At 44.1% G+C, this 20,501-nt stretch overlaps 1 protein-coding gene across 2 annotated transcripts in view; it reads right to left on the bottom strand.

Annotated features, from left to right (window-relative positions):
• Positions 1 to 20,501, bottom strand: part of MYO5B (myosin VB) — a 401,963-nt gene that overhangs the window by 140,913 nt on the left and 240,549 nt on the right. For both annotated transcript variants that reach the window (XM_033177765.1, XM_033177766.1), the window contains exons 13-14: positions 13,065 to 13,187; positions 12,120 to 12,203 (exon numbers count right to left, since the gene is read on the bottom strand). In XM_033177765.1, coding sequence (XP_033033656.1) covers positions 12,120 to 12,203; positions 13,065 to 13,187 — 207 coding nt within the window. The remainder of the gene's footprint in view (positions 1 to 12,119; positions 12,204 to 13,064; positions 13,188 to 20,501) is intronic.

Below are 20,501 nucleotides of genomic sequence, written 5' to 3'. Positions count from 1 at the left end.
ACCACAATGAGATACCATCTCACACCAGTTAGAATGGCAATCATTAAGAAGTCAGGAAACAATAGATGTTGGAGAGGATGTGGAGAAATAGGAACACTTTTACACTGTTGGTGGGATTGTAAACTAGTTCAACCATTATGGAAAACAGTATGGCGATTCCTCAAGGATCTAGAACTAGATGTACCATATGACCCAGCCATCCCACTACTGGGTATATACCCAAAGGATTATAAATTACTCTACTACAAAGACACATGCACACGTATGTTTATTGCGGCACTATTCACAATAGCAAAGACTTGGAATCAACCCAAATGTCCATCTGTGACAGACTGGATTAAGAAAATGTGGCACATATACACCATGGAATACTATGCAGCCATCAAAAAGGATGAGTTTGCATCCTTTGTAGGGACATGGATGCAGCTGGAAACCATCATTCTTAGCAAACTATCACAAGAACAGAAAACCAAACACCGCATGTTCTCACTCATAGGTGGGAACTGAACAATGAGATCACTTGGACTCGGGAAGGGGAACATCACACACTGGGGCCTATCATGGGGAGGGGGGAGGAGGGAGGGATTGCATTGGGGAGTTATACATGATATAAACGTTATGCACATGTACCCTAGAACTTAAAGTATAAAAAAAAAAAATAAAAAATAAAAAAATAAAAAAAAAAAAAGAAATTGTATTTTTGATCTGAAGAAACAACATAGAATTTTAGATCTGGAACAACTGTAAAGGTCAACTTTCACCTCCATGTGGCAGGTGAGGATATAGGCGACTGGTGAGAAGGAATCTACCGGAATCCTGCTCCAACCTCTGTTCCCTCCACCACCAAGCACAATGGTCAGCACCAGCTCTCAAAGGGCTGCTAGTCAAGGGCTGAGCCTGTGCTAGAACCTCGACCTCTGGATGCCCAGGTTATAGAGCTTGTTTCAATATATAAATATAGCCTTGTCATTTAAACCCACAATATCAAGGAAGTAGAGTTATAAAAGGGCTTCAGACATAGCCCTGACTTTTGAGGTACTTGCAATAACAATTAAATATGTAAGACAACACTTTCATTAAACATTTCTCCAGCTGACATCATCTCCTGAGACTCGTAGGAGATTCAGGCTAAGGAAAGCTACCTACTGAAGAGGCAGCATCATCTTCAGGTCCCATACAGTAGTGACAGCTCATGCTCTGGTGATGCTCTGCACTGCCGAGACCTTCAATAAATTAAGCTCCAGCCTAATGGAGTATTTACTGAGCACTACAAAGGCTTTCATACCAAGAGTATCATGCCAAGAGCTTGGAAAGAAAGAATCACGTAAGAATAGGTATAAAATTCACAAAATAATTCACTATTCTAGGTGTATTCAAAAAGTCCTAGAAGCATATCAAAACAAGGCAATGCATATGAGCTTTTTCACATTACAGTCTACAGTGGGCCCCGGCTCATCTCCCCCCTGCCGTCAGAGATACCTGACAGTACAGAGTCATGATATCACATTAGCACATTATAGTGTCTAGGCAGAGTAGCAAGATGGTGCTGGTGGCACACTAGAACTGTTCTCAGAACCTGTCAGATTCAGGTGACTTAGCACACTCAAAGGCAGTTTCTGCAACCTTATTAGGTACCTTTGTGCTGGAGTTCCAGGGTGATATGACCAGGGGTATAATACACATGATGACCATCCCATTCCCATGGGGCTTCTTGCAACCTGACCTCACTTAGGGCAGGCATAAGACCATCAGCAACTACCCAAGTCACGTCCAAGGAGAAACCGGAGAGATGCAGACACTTTGCTAAGTGAACTCCCCTCAGTCTGATGACTCTGGTATTTTTCACATATTAAAGTAACTCATATCACTTCTAAGCCTTTTGGATAAGATCAAGCATAAAGCAACTTGTATGAATTCCATGGATCCAAGGGTTTGTTTTCAGCAAGGCTTAGGCCTCACCTTATGCAGGAACACTTCACAATCACAATGGATCAGTATGAGTGTGCCCACCTGCACATACATACAAGGTTACAATGCCTAATGCTGAAAACAGCACCTAATGCTGGTGAAAATTATAGGCTAATCTTCTACATCAAGCATTTTAAACTAAAAACAAATAAAAAAATTAGTTCCTCTTACCTCATTCTCAGTTATTACAAAGTTCATACGTTTCAGAAGTTTCAGTTTTAGAGTCAAGAGAAATTAACACAAGTCAGTGTTTTGTTTTGCACAGCACAGGAGCTAGTCTAATGGGTTATAAAGCAATGAAACAACCATGTACATGTGCATCTACATGCACAACCATGCTGGAATCAACATGTGTCAGTTTCACTTTTCCCTTGCACTCCTCATTTCCCACAGACACAGCAACCATTAGAAGCATCCAATTTCCATTTTCCGCCAGAGTGACTTGCATGCAAATAAAAGTTACAGTTCCTTAGTTCCCTGACCTGGGTTCTAAGTTCAGTCTAAAAGCACCAACCAGTGATCTTAAGGCCATCTCTGGTGGGCAGCTCAAGCCCATACTCACTGCTGGCTATTCTGTGGCTACAATAGGCTGCTGACACCATGATTAGCATGAGAGAATGCTACCATATTCCTAAGCAAAGCACACCTTGAATCCCTGTCTCAGGGCATGGAAGGGATAACCATGGAAGGAGACAAAGAGACAAATCCCTGCTAAGGATACTGATGATACTGTTGTCAGGCAGGTACCCGGGAAGGTCCCCCAGTGAGATCACTAAGGATGCCCCCAAGTGTTAGCTGCCAACAGGTGACAATTCTGTTCCTATTCTCAGTATCTTTGAAATAAATCTTCCTCCTCTCTTCATGCATGGTATTTCAAAATCATAAATATTGTCTTTTTAGATGGCAAGGTAACTAGTAAGCTGTCAGAAATAAAAACACAATTTAAGATCTGTGGTTAAAATCCATAGGCCAACATCATAAAAAAACGATACTTTTATTAGGTACTCAATTCTATGTGCAGTCAAAGAAGAGAAAGTAAATACTAGGTCACTGACTGTCAAGAAACTAGATTGACTAGTTTGTTCATTCATTCATTCATCCACGCATTAACCCATCAACACTTACTGACTCTCAAATATGCAGCCAATGCTGTGCTAGGGACTGGCAACACAAAAGTGTTATAGAACAAGCCTAGCCTCTTCTATATCATGGAGCTTATGGTCTAGCACAGAAGTAGAATGCTAATGAAAATAACCCACAATTAAAATCATAATGACAAGAAGATGAATATCCTAAAGGAAATAAACAACAAAGATGCAACTGAATCGGGGGTCTGGGATGTGGGAAATGAAGAAAGGATTCTCTTAGGGAGGAAAGTCTGAACTCTAGGACATTGGATGGGGAGGACAGCACATTATGGGGTGGAAGTAACGGCACCTATGAAGTAGCTTTGTGTATTTGGGGGGGTTAAGATAAAGTCGGTCAACCTACAATGTACACAGTGAGAAAGAAGTAAGAGGGACCAGCTGATGTACACCTAAGAATTCTTATTTTTATCCTAAAAGCAATGGGAAGTCATTAAAGGGTTAAAATAACAGGGGCTAATATTTATTGAGCATGTTAATGATGTCTGACACACATGAACTCCTCCAAGCCTCCCAATTGGTGTAAGCACCATTGCACTCTATTTTACAGATGAGAAACTGAGACTTAGGGCCCAAGATCACAGAGCTGTTAAGTAGCAAAGTCAGGATGTGAACCCAGAAGGCCTGGCTCCAGAGTCCAAGCAATAATACACCACAGAGTGGCAATGACTAGAACCAGAGGTGGCAGTTCTTTCTAAACAGATCCCTGGCTGCAACATAAGGAAGAGCCCATTGCACGTGAAGCCCTGTCCTGGGTGCCTAGAGGAGTCAAGAGAGACCAGGGAGACCAGAAGAGCTTACAACCTAGCAGGGAGCTCAGAAGTAATGAGGTATAGCAGGAAGGGCATGGGACTGGGTCAGGAGACCTGAACTTTAGATATGACCCTGCAACTTGATAGCCGTGTGGCCCATGGCGAACTCTCAGGCTTACTAGATCTTAACTTGCTCATCTATAAAAATGGAAGAGCTGACCAGATGATTCCTTTAAGTCACTCCCTGACCTGGACTCCTGCATTTTCTTATACTCGAATCACTCCATCCCCTGGCTTCTATCCACCAAGCACACAGCTATGTTCAAGCTTCTCTGCTGCTTCAAACCCCTCCCTGCTCAGCCTGTCTCTCCTCTCACTTTACCACCGATTACCTCCAGCAAGGCGTCCATAGATGGACATCACCCCCTACACTGCTCCTCCTCAAACCTGCCTCCACCAGATGGCCTCCTCCCCGAGCTGCTGAAATGTGCCTTGGGAGCAACTCCAGTGCTCATCAAGTCCAATGGCTAGAAGTGGTGTGGTTTCATTTTTGATCCTACTCGACCTCTTCAAAGCCCTCCGTGCCACTGGCCCTCGCCTCCTTGTAAAGGTCCCTTCTTGAGACTTAGCAGTTCTGCTTCCTCCAATCTTCTCCCTGCCCAACTCCCTTCCCAGAACCTCCCACGGGGCTTTTTCCTGCACTTCCCTCCTTTGCATTGCCATTTTCCAGAGCCTCATCGTCACCACTTACCTCAGTCCCTGGGGACAGTCTCCCCCAGGCCATGGCTCCAACTATCCCTCCCAGATCCTGCCACTCCAGTCTGGATCTTTTCCCGTTACTATAATCCACAATTCCAGCTTGCTCTTCTTCCCTCTAGGTGTTCCACTGGGAACTCCGAATTCAACACAGCCCAAGCCACCTTCACCCACTGACTTCCTAGATTTAGGCTAGGGTCCTGCCCTCATCCTACTTCCTGTATTTCAATCAAGTACGCAGTCCTTTTTTTCATTAATGAAGAGTCTGCTTCTCCAGCTCAGGACTACTCAGCTCTCTCCTGGATCACTACAGTCACCAAAAGTGTGAGGGTGTACCTCCGGGCACGCCTTCACCCAAACACATTCCACCCAACAGCCAGAGTTTTCTCTGGATGCAAAACTTATCCAGCAGCCGCATGTTAAAGGCCTATTTGTTTGTCCTCACTGTCTATGGCAGAAAGCCATAGATGAACAGTATTCAAGTGAACTAAACACTGACAGTGGCAGGAACAGAATGGCGGGGGAGGGGGTGGAGGAGGGGAGGAGGGGAGGAGAGGAGAGCTGGGCCTGGGGGCTCCATGGACCAGCGCCAGAGAGCCAAGACACAGGTAAGAAAGGACAAAGTGGCCCAGTCAGACTGGTGCTGAGAAAGTTCCATGGGGAAATAATGGAAGGCTAGAGGCAGGTTCACGTTTTGAAGATGTCATTGTGATTCATGCCAATCTGTCACAGCAAAGCAAAACACTGGCATATTAAATGATTCTAATTCATATACTTTCTGAAGTGAATTTTCAAGATGTTTGAGACATGGGTAGAAGTTAACAATCTGCGTAACTATACTACTGGATGGTGGGGAGGGGGTCAAATTTACAGAAATCATTCATAGTAGCTTTTACTGTGAAAAAATATATTAAACCCTAAGGTCAGTAACAGGTACAGATTGAGTAACCCTTATTCAAAATTCCTGAGACCAGAAGTGTTTCAGATTTTGGAGAATTTACATTATACTTACTGGTTGAGCATCCCTAATCTGAAAACCCAAAATCCAAAATACTCCATTGAACAGTATTTTGTACTCTCCATGTACTAATGAGGCCTGACCCTGCTTAGCTTCCGAGATCAGACAAGACCAGGCACATTCAGGGTGGTATGACCGTAGATGTTATTTCCTTTGAGTGTCATGTGGTGCTCAAAAAGTTTCAAATTTTAGAGCATTCTAGATTTGGGATGCTTGATCTGTATGAAAAAATCACACTAGGAACCTGGAAATCAGAATCACCAATAGGAGGATTTTAAGATTTCAGTCCCTTTCTCCTGCTTCCATTAGAAAGGCTATGTGTGCTTTCAGTTTTATACATTAAACAGGGAATTTGTAACTTAAGAAGAGAAAGTAAAAACTGTCCAAGGCAGATTTGTACCTAAGCTGGCACCATGCTATAATCTCGATACAAACATAATCAAGGTTTAGTCTGAAGAATTTGTATGTTATTTTAAAAGCTGGGTTTTCATTTAGGTTCCTGCTATTGAGACTGCATTTGGAAGTGGTAGAATCTGGGATTTAGAGGAAGATGACTGTGTTGGAATATTAGTTCTCAAAAGGAAGAGTAGTATGCTTCGTATTCTATTCAAAATTTGTTTTATAAACTCAATGAACATAGAAAGAGATCTAGTTTGATGACAGGACTGAAAGACTAAGAGATACCACGTTCAACGCTGGGCTGTAGACAACCGCAAAAGACCCAAGCAAGAAATACAAATTACTGACCCCATCCACACCCATCCCTTAAGAAGATTGGGCTAGGTAAAGATACCTCACCCGAGGAGTGTCCCAACTCTACACAAGCTCGGAGTCACAGTGAAAAGTAGTCACCAAGTTCTTACTTGACAAAGGACCCATACAAAGGATCACATTTCTGAGTGAAAGGGAGTTTTTAAATTTTTATTTTTTAATTGACACATAGTAACTGTACATATATAGGGTACCTAGTAATGTTTTGACATATGTAGTGTACAGTGATCAGATCAGGGCAACTGACGAACTCCAATTATGTGTTTAGAGCTATTAAACAGTCTGTTTGTAAGCTGACTGAGCAGTAAGAGAGCTACCACAATTTACCTTAGGGCAGCCACCCGGGCATTTCTCACAATTTTCCCCCTTCAAACTCAAATGCTCAAGGAAGGACCTCCAGACAAACCAACACTTTGCTGTCACTTGTTTAAAACCTGTACATAGGGACTGGCTTTGGCATTCTCTGCTATTCATTTCTATATATAGATTTTAAAAGCCCAGGGCAAATCGAAAAGGGACTAAGAAGGAAGAAAAGACTTTCTAAAGGCCATTTGGCAGTTTAGAAAAAGTCAATTACAGCTGACACATAGCTGTTACCTTGGAAATCACACCTACTCCTTTGTGTATATAAGAATATAAAAGATATTTCCTCTGAAACAGACCCATAAAGCTAAAATAAGACTCAGTATAAGAACAGTTTGATTGGGGTCTCTTCCCCAGAATCTTTTTTTAAAAAAATCTATGGCTGTAAACATAATAAACACATTTTCCTTTCAATCAATTCTTTTTACATGACTAATGGTACCCTTTGGAGGGAAAAATCTCTGACATTTAGATGAATATTTTGAAAGAGTTTTAAATAGGCTTTGGAGGAAAAGTCTCAGTACTTCACTTTGTTTGGAAGACAACATGGATTCTTCTGTATTATAAAGGAGACGATATTGTTTTGTCAACTAAAAAGTTATTCTACATCGTGTCTGGCTTAGTTTAAGTATTGCTAGAAGCTTTTCAAATACCAGCACATCTTAAACAGGAAGCACTCAAAGTACATTTGAGAACATTTTGTAGTATGTTTATTATCTCAAGCTCCTATATAGAAAATAAGTTTAAAAATTAAAAGTAAACATAAGATTTTTAAAAAGCAAACTTATTTGGTCAAAACAAGGTATGTGTGTATAACTTTTAAAAAACACATCAGCATGGAAAGCAATGGATATGTATGCTTGTCATTCCTTGACGAGTCGAAGTCAAGCCATAAGCAGCAGTAAGGAGAAGCGGAGTGAACACCTGGGCCTTGTCTGAGCTGTTCCTGTGCTGTAATTTGGGTACCAACACGACCAAGGTTCAGTCCAGTGAATTTGTATTTTATTTTAAAATCTAGGTTTTAATTGTAGGTCCCTGTCACTGAGACTGCATTTGGAAGTGGTAGGATCTCTGAGATTCAGAGGGGGATGAGTTTGTTGGAATATTAATTCTGGGAAGGAGGTGTAGGGTTCATGAACTCAGGGTAGGTGACTTTGGGTCAAGGTGGCCTCTGGACCACATGCATCTCAAGATCCCTTATGCTGGGATAGAGTGGAAAGATGGCATCGGGATGCCTGCCCCATAGCCCAGAAACGCTGCCCAATACACCCTCACTGCCCAGCACATGCTGTCATAAACACGTGACCCACAGCTTGTCCCTCTGACCTACGTGTAATGGTGGTCAGGAATAGGAAATCTTCAGAGGAAAAAATTCTCCTTTTAAAGTGCTCTTTTTTTCCTGGTTGATAAATTATTCCTTTTCACAATTAATAAAAACTGGAAGGGAAAACCTCCATCCTTTAGTATTTGAAGCAAATGAGTCTGTTAATAACTTGAAGTCATGTTTTAAAGAGGCATTTCTTAAGTCTCTATTTATAGCTCTGATAGCTGAGAAAGCAATTAGCTACATTATAACCGCTCAGGCAATGGAACTGGCTTCACTAATTACATTCTCATTAACACCGTGTTATTTCACTGCTCTTAGTGGGAGTTCTTCAAACATCCCTTTGGTTGGTAGAGTATATGGGTATCTTCTGTCCCCTACTGCTTAATTATTCATGACGACTTGTTAATTTCTTATCAAGGATGTCACCCGATGGAAAAAAAAAAAGTCTCTCATAAAAAGTACTTTAAGTAAAATTATGAATTTACAAACAGGATTTGAGATTTAGCTGCGCTAAATGAAAACCAATAAAAAATTAAGCATTACAATTTTAATGTAATGACATAGAAACTTGTATCTTTCTAGGTTTTCATTTTTCTTTAATATGGAGTTAGAAACATATGCCTCATAGGGTTACTATGAAAACTAAAAATTGTAAAGAAAATACAGCCATTCACTCAGTAAATGATGAGCTTTAAAGATACTAAAATGACAGATGCTGCCAGACATGCCCATCTGCCTGAATGGTGTAGAGCATACTTATAATCACTCTTGGATTTGCAGCTGCAGTCTGTGTATAGCCCATCTGCAGGTTTATGGTGATACAGCATCAATCTTTGCTTTCTGTCTTTTGAGACGTCTGAAACAGGCTAGGAGGGGCTCAGGCCAGAGAGTTCTCAAACCCTCCTCCAGCTAGTGTCTGGTCGGCCAGAGCCCTTCTTGGTCAATCTCAGTGCTGCTACACTGCATCTCAGGGGTGTTGCTGGGATGGCGACAGGAGTGGTAACAAGGTCACTGGCTCTCTAGAAGTTTTAGCTGGTGAGCGGGAAAGCTGGCATTGTGGTTGGTGGGCAGGATAGAGAAGGAGGAAGTTGCATTTCAAGAGTAGATCATACCTATTTTGTCCTCCAACTTAGCAATATCTATACACTTTTGATGTGCATACTTTTTGAACTATCATCAATCCACTTCTAAAATTTTACCCAACAGACATAATTGTACAGAAGTATGCAAAGATATACATAAAGGATATTCACTGTTACATTATTTGAAATAGCAAATTATCAGCAGTTGTTTAAAAAAGAGAAATAGATGTGTACTCGTGTGGAAAGACAACCAAGACACAATGGTAACTGAAAAATTAAATTACAGAGGACTATGTGTCTATAATACAGTTATTTTAATCTTAAAAAGATGTATCAACATGCAGAATAGGATACATTCTCACCCACCAAAAGATGGGTCAAGGAGTGGGAAAGAAGACTTATTTTATATATTTCTACACTATTTTTATTTTTTTGAACTTATGTTTAATTTCTAATAAAAACCCAGTACCTGCAATCTAAAACAATATTCTTGTATAGAAAAGAGCTAACACAGCAGGCCTGCATCTGCTCTCCTTAGAAAGGCTGCTTGACCCCTGGCTGGTGTCAGGGGAACTTAGATTTTCACCATTCCCTGGTAAGAGCTGTTCACTGTGCCTAAATTGCTCGTGCAAACAATATCGTTTATGTTGAGCATCTGCTTTCCTTCCGGGATTTTGGAATTTTGGTTTGTGCTAGGCTAAGGGTGCCCATATAATCAACCCCAAATAAAAATCCTGGCTGCCTGGGCTCAGGTGACCTTCCCTGGTAGGCATTTCAAAAGAAGTGTCATGACTTGCTTCTAGGGGGAATTACATGCATCCTGTATGACTCTAGGTGGAAGGGACTCTTGGAAGCTTGTGCCTGGTCTCCTGGAGACATTACCCCATCCACCTCTCCCTTTGCTGAGTTTGCTGTTTACTTTTTGCTGTAACAAATTATAACCATAACTGTATGCTGAGTTCTGTGAGTCTTCCTAGCAAGTGGTTGAACCTGGAGGTGGTCTTGGGGGCCACCAACCTACCCTTATCATTCTCTTCCATAACACCTTCTTCTTGACCTTCTTAGCATTTCCATAATTTGTAATTAAACTGTGCATCTTTTTCACTAAGTTCCATGAGATTAACTACGCATGTTGGTTACCACTATATACTACACAAATATTCAATAAAGCTGTCAGATAAAAATGAGGGAAAAGTAGCTCATCTATTAATAAAAGATAACTTGCTGGAGAGTGAGTATAACAGAGTTTTCCTAGCACCACTCCTTTTTAGATTCTGGAATCCCCGAGAGTCACTCAAATGAAGATGCTCAGAAATCAATACAATGGCAGAACCAGATTCTGTACTAAATAAAAAGCACCCACTTCTCTTCCCTCCATCCCTCGTTTCTGCTCCTAATCTGAAAGGAGAAACTTCTACCAAGACAACAGAGTTCTCTGGCCCTACAGGCCGTCACTGGCCTCCAGGCATCGTAAGAGACCATCATGAGGAAGGGGCTCCTAGTACTCAGACCACTTCCATCTACTTTCTTTCCCTGTGCCTTGGGGCTCCTCCCTATGTCACCACCCTCATGAAAAAATGGAAAAAGTCATATTAACCACCACAAACTGAGATCTAAAATCTTAGGGAGCTGCAAGGTCAAACTTGCATTGAACTCCAAAGTGATATTTACTTTTACTCACAGCCAATTTGTCCCAGTGATGACTCATTCTCTGATGTTCCAGATATCCAGAAATCACACTGGGCAGGGGTCTGTTATTGGCAGTCTGCATGCTGTTAGCGACTCAAATCCTCCCTAAACCCCTCACCACATGATAGAACTGGGTTTACTTGGCTTTATGTCCTGGGTCCATTTTGCTGGATATACTTTCTCCATTCTATCATCTCATCCTATTGCATTCATCTAAAGCTTATCACAAAGAGAACTTAATCTGCCATTTCTACAATGTTATCAGGCCCCTGCAGTGAGTTCAGTATCATGTGGTCTGGGAGAAAGCCTCCTAAATCCTAGGAAGTTCCCCCACCCCCGGCCCCAGGTTTCCTCTGCAGGGCTAAAGCCAGCAACAGCATCTGCATCAGAGTAGACTTTTCGAATGCCAGCGCATATGCTTCCCCTGACTGCATCATCCTCTCCCACTGCTCCTTCTCTCCTTTCACAGTTACCTGTGTGTGTCTTCATCTGCCCACTCACAGCCCATTAAAAGGGGAGCAACCACAGTGTAGACTCTGTCTTGCTCACCTTTGTGTGAAAATGGTGTGTTTAGGGCAATGCCTTCCAAAGCAGGTGTTTAATAAAGATATGTTTGGGTGAATTGGTGCCTTCTTTCCTCTACCTCTAGAATGGACACAATATTTGCTACCTTTTCCTATGCTTGGAAATAAATAAAATTCTGATAATAACAGAGAAAGAGTCCAAAGTAGTAGATTGAAGTGTTCCTTAAATCCCACCTTCTATTCCATTAAATTTCTGCTTATAGAGAGGTTCTATAGACTGCTCAACAAATTAAATGCAGATACTAGATGTGATGGGGTTTAAATAATCTTACATCTGCAGGCAGGGGACAAAGGACAGATGACATGATGGACACCAGCTACATTTCCATCATTGCGCTCACCATCCTCTCTCTTCCTGTCACCTCCCATGCTCCCCTATGCCCTCCATTAGCAGGCAACTTTCCCAGTTCTCTCCCCCTCCCCCTACACCCCTTGCTTTCTTCCCTCCATCAGGCCATACTAAAGTGTTTTCAGACAAGATCGGACACATTCACGGTGGTATGGCCACTCAAGTGTTTTCATACTGAAATGACCGACAAATCCCTTGGCCTTCTCCCTGCCCAGCATCTCTGTCTGTCCATCCCAAAGGGGTTGCATCACCACTCCCTGTCCAGCACTGGCCATGGGCATTCCTGCTCCACTCCCCGCTTCTGACACTCTTTACCTTGCTGGCCTTCAGGATATTGATCTGCTCTTCATACACCGTGTCTCTGTTTTTCTCCAGAAAACCATCAGAGAGGTACTCCACCTGGGGCCACAGCAACCAGAGAGAGACACAGTCGTTAGTGCGTCAGCAGTTTCTCAACCACTTTCATCTCATCCATGCAGCACTTTCTGAAAAGAGCTGTGAGTAGATAGGAAACCCACAGATGTTGCCACTTAAAATGCAAACCCAGTAAGTGGTCAGGATTTACGTACAGGGAACTGACTATTCATTTTGTGGAAGAAATTTTTTAAAGGGAGTTCCCATAATAAAAGTGTTCTTCAGGGCTCTATAAATGCAGCTTCTCAGCCACATCTCAGACCCAATGAATCAATCTGTATTTTAACAAGACCCTAGGTGATTTATACACACATTACAATTTAAGAAACACCAGGCTAGTGCATAGCAAACAGAAATCTACTTAGAAAAATTCTACGCACGCACCAGCTACTGAGAAAGCAGCCCCCTGAAGAGCAGCCACACCGGCTTCAGGTAAGAAGCCAAACCATTCGGTACTTTGTTTTCAGCTTTCCCTTCTCTCTCAAGCTCCATGAGGTAGACTCTTAACGGCTTTAGAATTTTTATATATATATACACACATATACAGACATGTATATATATAGACATGTATGTGTGTATGTATATATGTATGTATATGTGTGTGTATGTATGTGTGTATATATATGAATGGGCAACTATAGCACCCCCTGTGAAGTTATGCCTTGTGGTAAGCTTGGTATCCCCTAGAAGTAGAGGGGTGGGTAAAAGAGGATGGAAGGGGAACCTAGCTGAGGCTTCAGGCCATTTGCATTCAGAAGGGACAGCCTTCTCTCTAGGTCTAGAGCCCAGTAAGTCTACCTAGAGAGGGGCCAAGGGAATACCCAAGCCAACAGAGAGGAGAGTCACCTTGTCTGCAAAGTGGACGATGATGAAGGCTGTGTTGGACATGCGGGGCTTCTGGAAGTGCTGGCTGCTGGAGTGCCGGTCATAGAGCTTCTGAGCCCAGTTCTGGTCAGTTCCTTTGGGGACCTGCAGAACCACAAGACAGGGCAGAGTGCTTTGTGAGGAGGAAGAAGGAAGCCCTGGGTTGCAGCAGAGGGATAGGATCAGTAGGCCAGCTCCATGAAGGTTGATTCAGCCCTTGAACTGGGACCGTAACTGGATGGTGCAAAGAACAATTCAACCACACATGTTCAGGATCCTGCCACGGTGTACCCTCATCCCCTGTGGGTTGGCTCCCGTGGGACCTGTGGGAGCAGCTGAGCCTGCTGGTTGGCAGACACTGCAAGTGCTAGGGAGCATAAGGGTGAAAGCCAAGGTCACAGGAGCAGAGTCACAGCCTGCAGGACCACCTGAAGGTACTTCCCTGCAACCGAGGCTGTGACATCAGCATCACAAACACATCCACCTGCAGTGCCAAGCTTACCCACTCACCCAGGTGAACTCCTGCCACAGGAAAGCCTACCTTCCCTCCCGAAATTCACCTAAATACCATCGTCCAGGTCTGGCTCAAGTCTTTCCTTTCCTGACCACTGTTGATCTCGCTTCTCTCTTCTTTGGAATTCCTCGCAGTCAAGCTCTTACACGTGCCCTAGCATATTGTGCACCCCTGAGTTTTGGGTTTCGTCACTACAAACTGTAAGTTTGTTGTGTTCAAGGACTGGTTGTTCCTTACGTTGCTTATGCGTCCCTGAAAGAACTTAGAACTGGGCTCTGGCCATGCAGTGGGAACTAAGTACCTAGTGAGTGATCTACATCGTGCTAATCTCTGCATCTCCCATTGTCTAAAGTCAGACTTAGAGGTTCTACTGCATTAAGAATTCTGAAAGACGGCCCCTTTCAATATCTTTATGGATGGCTTTAAACGTAAAAAGCATCTTGCTTCATTGAAAATATAACAGAGTCACTGTAACTACCACTCAAATTGTCAAGGATGACAGCAACTCTTCCAACAGGAAGGTGCTCCCTCTTGTCATCCCTGGTCATTGCTGCATACACCTACCGACCAGAAGCAGTCCAGTCCTCAGTGACGGGTCACTAATTGATCTGCCCTTCTTTGGTTGAGATTGCATATTTGGATCAGGAAGGGTTGAAGGTGACCCTTACACTAGCCGTTTACAAAGAGATTTTTATGATAAACTAATAAAATCCGCGCCATAAAGAAAACGCTTACATACTTGGGAACCAATTTCTTAAATCCTTTGTAAGCAAACTGATTTTGCTCAAGATTCATTTTGGCATAACTAATATTGAATACTCAGTGCTAAGCACCAAAGGAAGTTCAAGAAAACTATCTTGAAGGAGGCTATTAATTGTACTGGGCAGACAATAAAATATATTTAATTCAGCACTTTCTATATATACTGCTTTATATTTGTCTCCAAGTATTCTGTGTTTAGAACCACCGGGTGTGAAGGAAGGAGGGGTCTTCCCAGCACGGATGTCAGGACTGGGTGGGCCAGAGGATGGGCACAAGAGGGACCTAGAAGGACTGGCAAAACGGAGGCAGACAGAACCATGGTAGGAAGCCCCACACAGGCAAACATGTAAAATTGGCTAGGAACAAAATCATCTTGCCTTGGAGATGAAATTGGACTTCTGTGAGAAGACTCCATAATCCTACATATTCAGTAATTCAGATTGGCATGAATTGATAAGCAGAGGAAACGAACAACCAAGGTCAAGTGTATCCATATTTTCTGACAAGGATCAGTCTCTCCTTTTGCTGCCCACTCCATCTCCAACTAAAAATAAGGGCCAGCAGGAATTAACCATGATCAAGAGTCTCAGATGATACAGCTAGTGCCCACAGTGCTTACTGTTTGCCAGGCCATTTTCTACACATTTTAGATGTATCAATTCATTTAACCCTCAAACAATCATGTCAGCTAGCTGCTATGTTTGTAAGCATTTTAGAGATGAGGAAATGGAGACAGAGAGGTTAAGTAACTTGCCAAGGTCACATAATGGGGAAGTATTAGGTTGGTGCAAAAGTAATTGTGGCTTTTGCCATTAAATAGCAGAGCTGGGGTTCCAAGCAGAACAAGTTAACTCTTCTTGCCTGACAACAGAGTTTTAAAGGGCGCCACAAAAGCAGAACAAGGTAGAAGGTGCTTATCTCCAAAAATCTTTCCATAGAAGATTTTAAACAGCCACAGAAGAAAGAAAAAAAATCTTATATTTTGGTAGCTTCTGGGTCATGGATATCGGTAGCTCCATAATATGCAGCTGAACGGAATCGTTTATAAAGGAAATCCACATACAGCTTATACGAACTTCTTTCTGCTCTTCTCAAAGCAATGCAGAGAGAGCACTGAGCCAGGAGCCGGGACTACAGCTTGTTCCTCATCTAGATAGGTTCTGTTCCTCAGAGGCCTAAATCCCTCTGACCTTATGGTACTGACCACTGATCACATCAAAAAGTAAAGGTCCCATCTGTATTAAATGCCCTGAATAGGCAAATCCATACAGAAAGAAAGTAGATTAGTGGTTGCCCGGGGCTGGAGGGGGGCAATGGGGAGTAGCTGCTAAAGGGCTTTTTTAGGGGGTGATGAAAATGTTCTAAAATTGACCGTGGTTGGTAATGGACACACAACTTTGTGAACATACTAAAAACCACCAAACTGTATACTTTAAATGGGTGAATTGTATGGTATGTCAATTATATCTGATTAAAGGTATTAAAAATACATTAGACCTGATTCCACTCCTTGCTAGTAAAACAAAATAGAAAAAAAAAAAAAAAAAAAGCAGGCATGGCAGTGGGGGAGTGCAAGTTCTGGACTCCCTAAGCCCCTCTCAGTGTTCCCTGTGGAACTCTAGACAGAAACTGTACACTCTATCACAGATGTTGCCATCGCTGGCCTGGGACAGCTTCTGAGGCCAAAGCCTGCCCCCAACAGAGCTGCTGATAGGAGCTGACTTTTAAGGACCCCAAGGTCAACCAGGCGCAATGGCTCACACCTGTAATCCCAGCACTTTGGGAGGCCGAGGTGGGAGGATGGCTTGAGCCCAACAAGTTTAAGACCAGCCTGGGCAACAACACAGAGAGACCTCATCTCTACAAAAAACTTAAAAATTAGCCAGGCATGGTGGCACTTGCCTATAGCCCCAGCTACTGGGGAGACTAAGGCAGGAGGATCACTTGAGCCCAGTAGGTCAGGGCTACAGTGAGAACTGTGATGACACCACTGTACTCCAGCCTAGGTGACAGAACAAGACACTGTCTCAAAACAAAACAAAACCAAAACAAACAAACAAAAAAACCAGACCCCAAGGCCAGTTATTCTATGTCTGCTTCTTTTCTCATCCCTGTCTTCCTGGGCCACTGGCACCAACCTTCCTGGTCACTCACTGTCTCCTTCCATTCCATACTTCAAGCCTTGTACCCCTGCTGACCTCTCAAATCATTGTACCGTAAGTACCTCTGGATCCCCAGGCTCTTTAAGGAGTGTGCTCTGGCCCCTTCCCTCTTTGCCACCACAGAAACCCAGCTGGGCCCACCAGGACTCTGCAGTCCTCACTGCTCTCTGGAATGGAGGCAGCTCCTTCCTCCTCACCTGCTAGCCACCCCCAGTGCCGCTTCCAGGCCTTTATTTTTCACCTTTACAAAATAGCCCTCTGCACGCTCAGCAAAACATTAAGTCTAGATGAATCCAATTACCCATTCTCTCCTTACCCATACCTGGGTGGCTGGATAAGACCACACATCAACTCATCTTCCTTTAATCAAGCCCTGCCATGATACTTTCACACAAGTACTGCAGCCAAAAAATAAAATTTCACTCAGAGAATCACTTCTATGGATTAAGACACTGTTCCTAGATCTAAGCAAGAAGTTGATCTCAACAACTCCTAAAACTCAATTTATGGTCTTTAACCTCAGCAAAACACACTCTGCAATTTCTCTTTCTGTTTACTGGTTAGCCATTCCCACCTTCCTCCATTCTCTTCAAGTTTCTGAACCTGCTTCCTCTCAGCAGATGCCTCAGCTCCTTCATGGGGAAATAGAGGCTGTCAAGCAGGAAATCCCAAATTCCTGATCTAACATGCAGAAACTCATCTTCGCCCACAGCCATCCCACCTTTCTGTCCTTCTCATGGAAGAAAGGCCTCTCTCCTGGCTGGCCTTCCATCCACCCACCCCTGCCTCCTGGGGGGCCACAGTCCACCCATGCCCATGCCCCTCTCTCGCCGCCGCTTCCTCTTCACAGCCAAGCCTCCGAGAGTTCAAACTTGCCGTCTCCACTGCCTCACCTCCCGCTCTCCTCATATTACTGAAATTAGACTTCTGTCCCAACATCTCCGTTGGAAGGAAGTGCTCCACTCAAGGGACTCACGGAGGCCCTCTCCCTGCTAAGCTCCTGGAAGCCCTGTTCCCTCCCGCCTGGCCTACCACATGGCCTCATGGTGCTGCCTCCTCTAGGCTGTCCCCACCTCAGCTTGCACACAGTCTAGGAGACCTGCTGATCTGATCATTCACATCTGACCCCCTCTCCTCTGCTTCTCCCCTGTGGGTTGATGCCCAGAGCCTTCAGGATGAAGCCCAAATACCTGCTCAGGGTGGACATGGCTTCTCATTCTCCCATGGTCCCTACTTGCCAACCTTACCTGTCCCTACCAGGAGTTCTAGACAAATCAGATTACTTCAAGTTCTCCAAGTGTAGTGTGACATGCCCTTCACCTGGAATGCCCCCTCCTCATCTGACTTTGCTTGGGAATGCTCTCCCCACGACACTCTTCCTTCTGTCATTTCCTCCACAGCGTTTCCGGTTCTTCGTCATCGAAGATGACACTTCAGTGCTTGCCTGACCCTCTCAAGAAGTGCTGATGTCTGAAGGGCAGGGGCTCAGTGCACTATTCCGTGAACATGTGGTTTCTCGTGTGAATAAATACATAAACATAGCAAGGCCACTTCACCTCCCTCCATCACAGGAGTCACACTTCTACACGAAAGTGCTAGACAAGGAAACCTTTGGGGCCACTTCTTAAGAAACAACAATCCCGTGATCCGAATACAGTGTAAACACTCCTGACAGCAGTCTGGGCCAGGTGAGAAAACGGGGGGTAGGGGGCACTGGCATCCCCACTGAGTGAGCTGATTTCACTCCACAGTCCTGAGTGATTTCCTTTCTTCCAGGAAACAATCCTCATCACAGGGCACAGGGCAGAGCCTGTCGCCCCACTCGGGCCTGCCACTGATTGCTCCAACACCTCCAACCTGAGACAGCACCTAGGCTTCTCTCACTAGAATTGCTTCCAGGGTTCAAGGTTACCTGTTCCTCTGAGAGAAAGTGGACTGATGAATGGGAAGAGGATAGCAGGAAGTGCCAACCCAAATAGGGCTTAGAAGGCAGCAGAGGCTGGTGCGCACCTACTTCCCACCTGCCACCGGGCATCTTTGGAGTTTTGTTAAGAGCAGCCTGGAAATTTACATTTCTGACAATCAAACACCTTCTTGGAGGAGTGGACTTGAATAAAGGAGGAACAATTGCAGTCTGTGGCTTGTTTGAGGCCTGTCTGCAAAGGGGCTTTTCCACCAAAGGGGTGGTTTAATAAATACCCTGGTCCAGTCTGCACTCTCCTCTGCAGCTATGGCACCAGTCACAGGCCCTGGGGAGTGCTCCCTGCACGCTCCCCCTTTAAACCCACAGCCACTCCATCTCCACACCTCTCATTTAAAAGCCAGCTCGCTACCCTGTCTGCCACCACACATCTTCCCCAAGAAAACTGATTTTCCCATGGGCTGCTTCTGCACCATGAGTCCAATCCTTCATTTGACTTTGTGTCTTGTTGACATGGGGTCACAGAACCCAACTGTTCACAGTGCAATGTCATTATTTGCTCTCACCCTGCAAAGTGTCTGAGAGAAAGGGAGGAAAGGATGTGTCTGAGGCTGCTTCCACAGCCCAACAGGATCCTTCCCCAGGGGGCACCAAGTTTCCCAGCCACTGCAACTCCAGGGGTATTCCCTAACCTGCTCAGGCTCAGAGCTGTGGGTGCTTCCAGGCCCCACTATGTTTTAAAGTCAGGTTCATTGCAGAATAATTTCCATGCAGTAAAACGCACACTTTCACTGAAGCATACAGTTCAATGAGTTTTGACAAATGTAATAACAACTGTTGGCTTAAAATCCACCTGTTACTGATGCTCTATCAGACTATGCTAAATCATCCTGAATTCCCAGAGCAATTAAACCTGTTACAAAAAGTCTCCACATTGTGGACTTTTGTCTTATTCCTTAATGTGGTGTTCATCTCATCTCCTTGGCCACCAGTGTGAGTTTACACATGCCACATCCACAGTACCACCCAGTGTCTTGACACGTCTAGCCCCCACCAGCCTGATTTGCAGGAAACCCAGGCTTTCCACAGACCTGTGTAGGACAAACTGCCTACTCCATGTGCCCTGAGAACTGTGTATGACCTTCACCTTCACCACCTGGGGGGACAGTGAAAAGCCGGGGTCCTCCTTGAGCACTGGCCCCAGGGAGCCTCACCAGCTTAGCATCCCAGAGGCGTGGGTTGGACACAGGACATGGTGCTGACTTTAGCTTCGGGAGTGTGGAGCTGGAGGAGATAGTTACTGATGGGAATCTCAAAAGAGACTGGGGAAAAGGAGCATGACCTTGGCTAAGTTTGGGAAGGGCAGTGGTGGTAGTAGATGCTGAAACCAAAAAAAATAAAAGTGAGTCATGAACAGCAGGATGGCCTAGGCTGTGACTTCAGCCATTCAGCCCACGCTACTCAATCTAGGGACAATTGTTTTACATTTACTGCTACCTGTCCGGTTGAGCAAGCCTGGACAAACACTTTGCTACACTGAGAGATTATCTCTGCTTGGATACTGACTCTGAGGATGAAGCCCATATCTCTAGTGAAATGCTAAAAACCTTCAGGAGGTTAAAAAAAAATACGAAAGCTGTAGAACTGGTATATTTTTCTCTGTCTTCTGTTCTATTGTTTCCCTTTCATTTTCAAAGGCAACGAAACTAGGAGAGCCCTTCTGGAAGGAAATACCCTCCTACCAAACCATCAAGCCACACCTAACACTTTACAGGCAAGATGTGGGAGAGCAGAAAGTAAAAGCAAGTGGGTTCTTTCCCTTGCAACAGCAAGAATCATGTGGCTTTTACACCTGTTGATTAGAGTTTCTATCCCTGGAGGAAGCGGTATATATTTACCCCTGTTAGCAATCAACCACTCAACTGGGAGAGATTTTGGAGATTAGATGCAACCCCTATCATTGAGCAGGAAAGCAGAGGCCAAAGAAGTCAAGTAACTGATAAAACCCAGATCCTCTAAACCTTACCCTCCCAGTGCTGCCAGGCAGTCTCCAGGCTGAC

Source organism: Trachypithecus francoisi, unplaced genomic scaffold (genome assembly GCF_009764315.1).
Source record: "Trachypithecus francoisi isolate TF-2019V2 unplaced genomic scaffold, Tfra_2.0 Lachesis_group19, whole genome shotgun sequence".
In the NCBI taxonomy this organism is placed as follows: domain Eukaryota; kingdom Metazoa; phylum Chordata; class Mammalia; order Primates; family Cercopithecidae; genus Trachypithecus; species Trachypithecus francoisi.
This window is presented reverse-complemented; position numbering and strand designations above follow the sequence as displayed.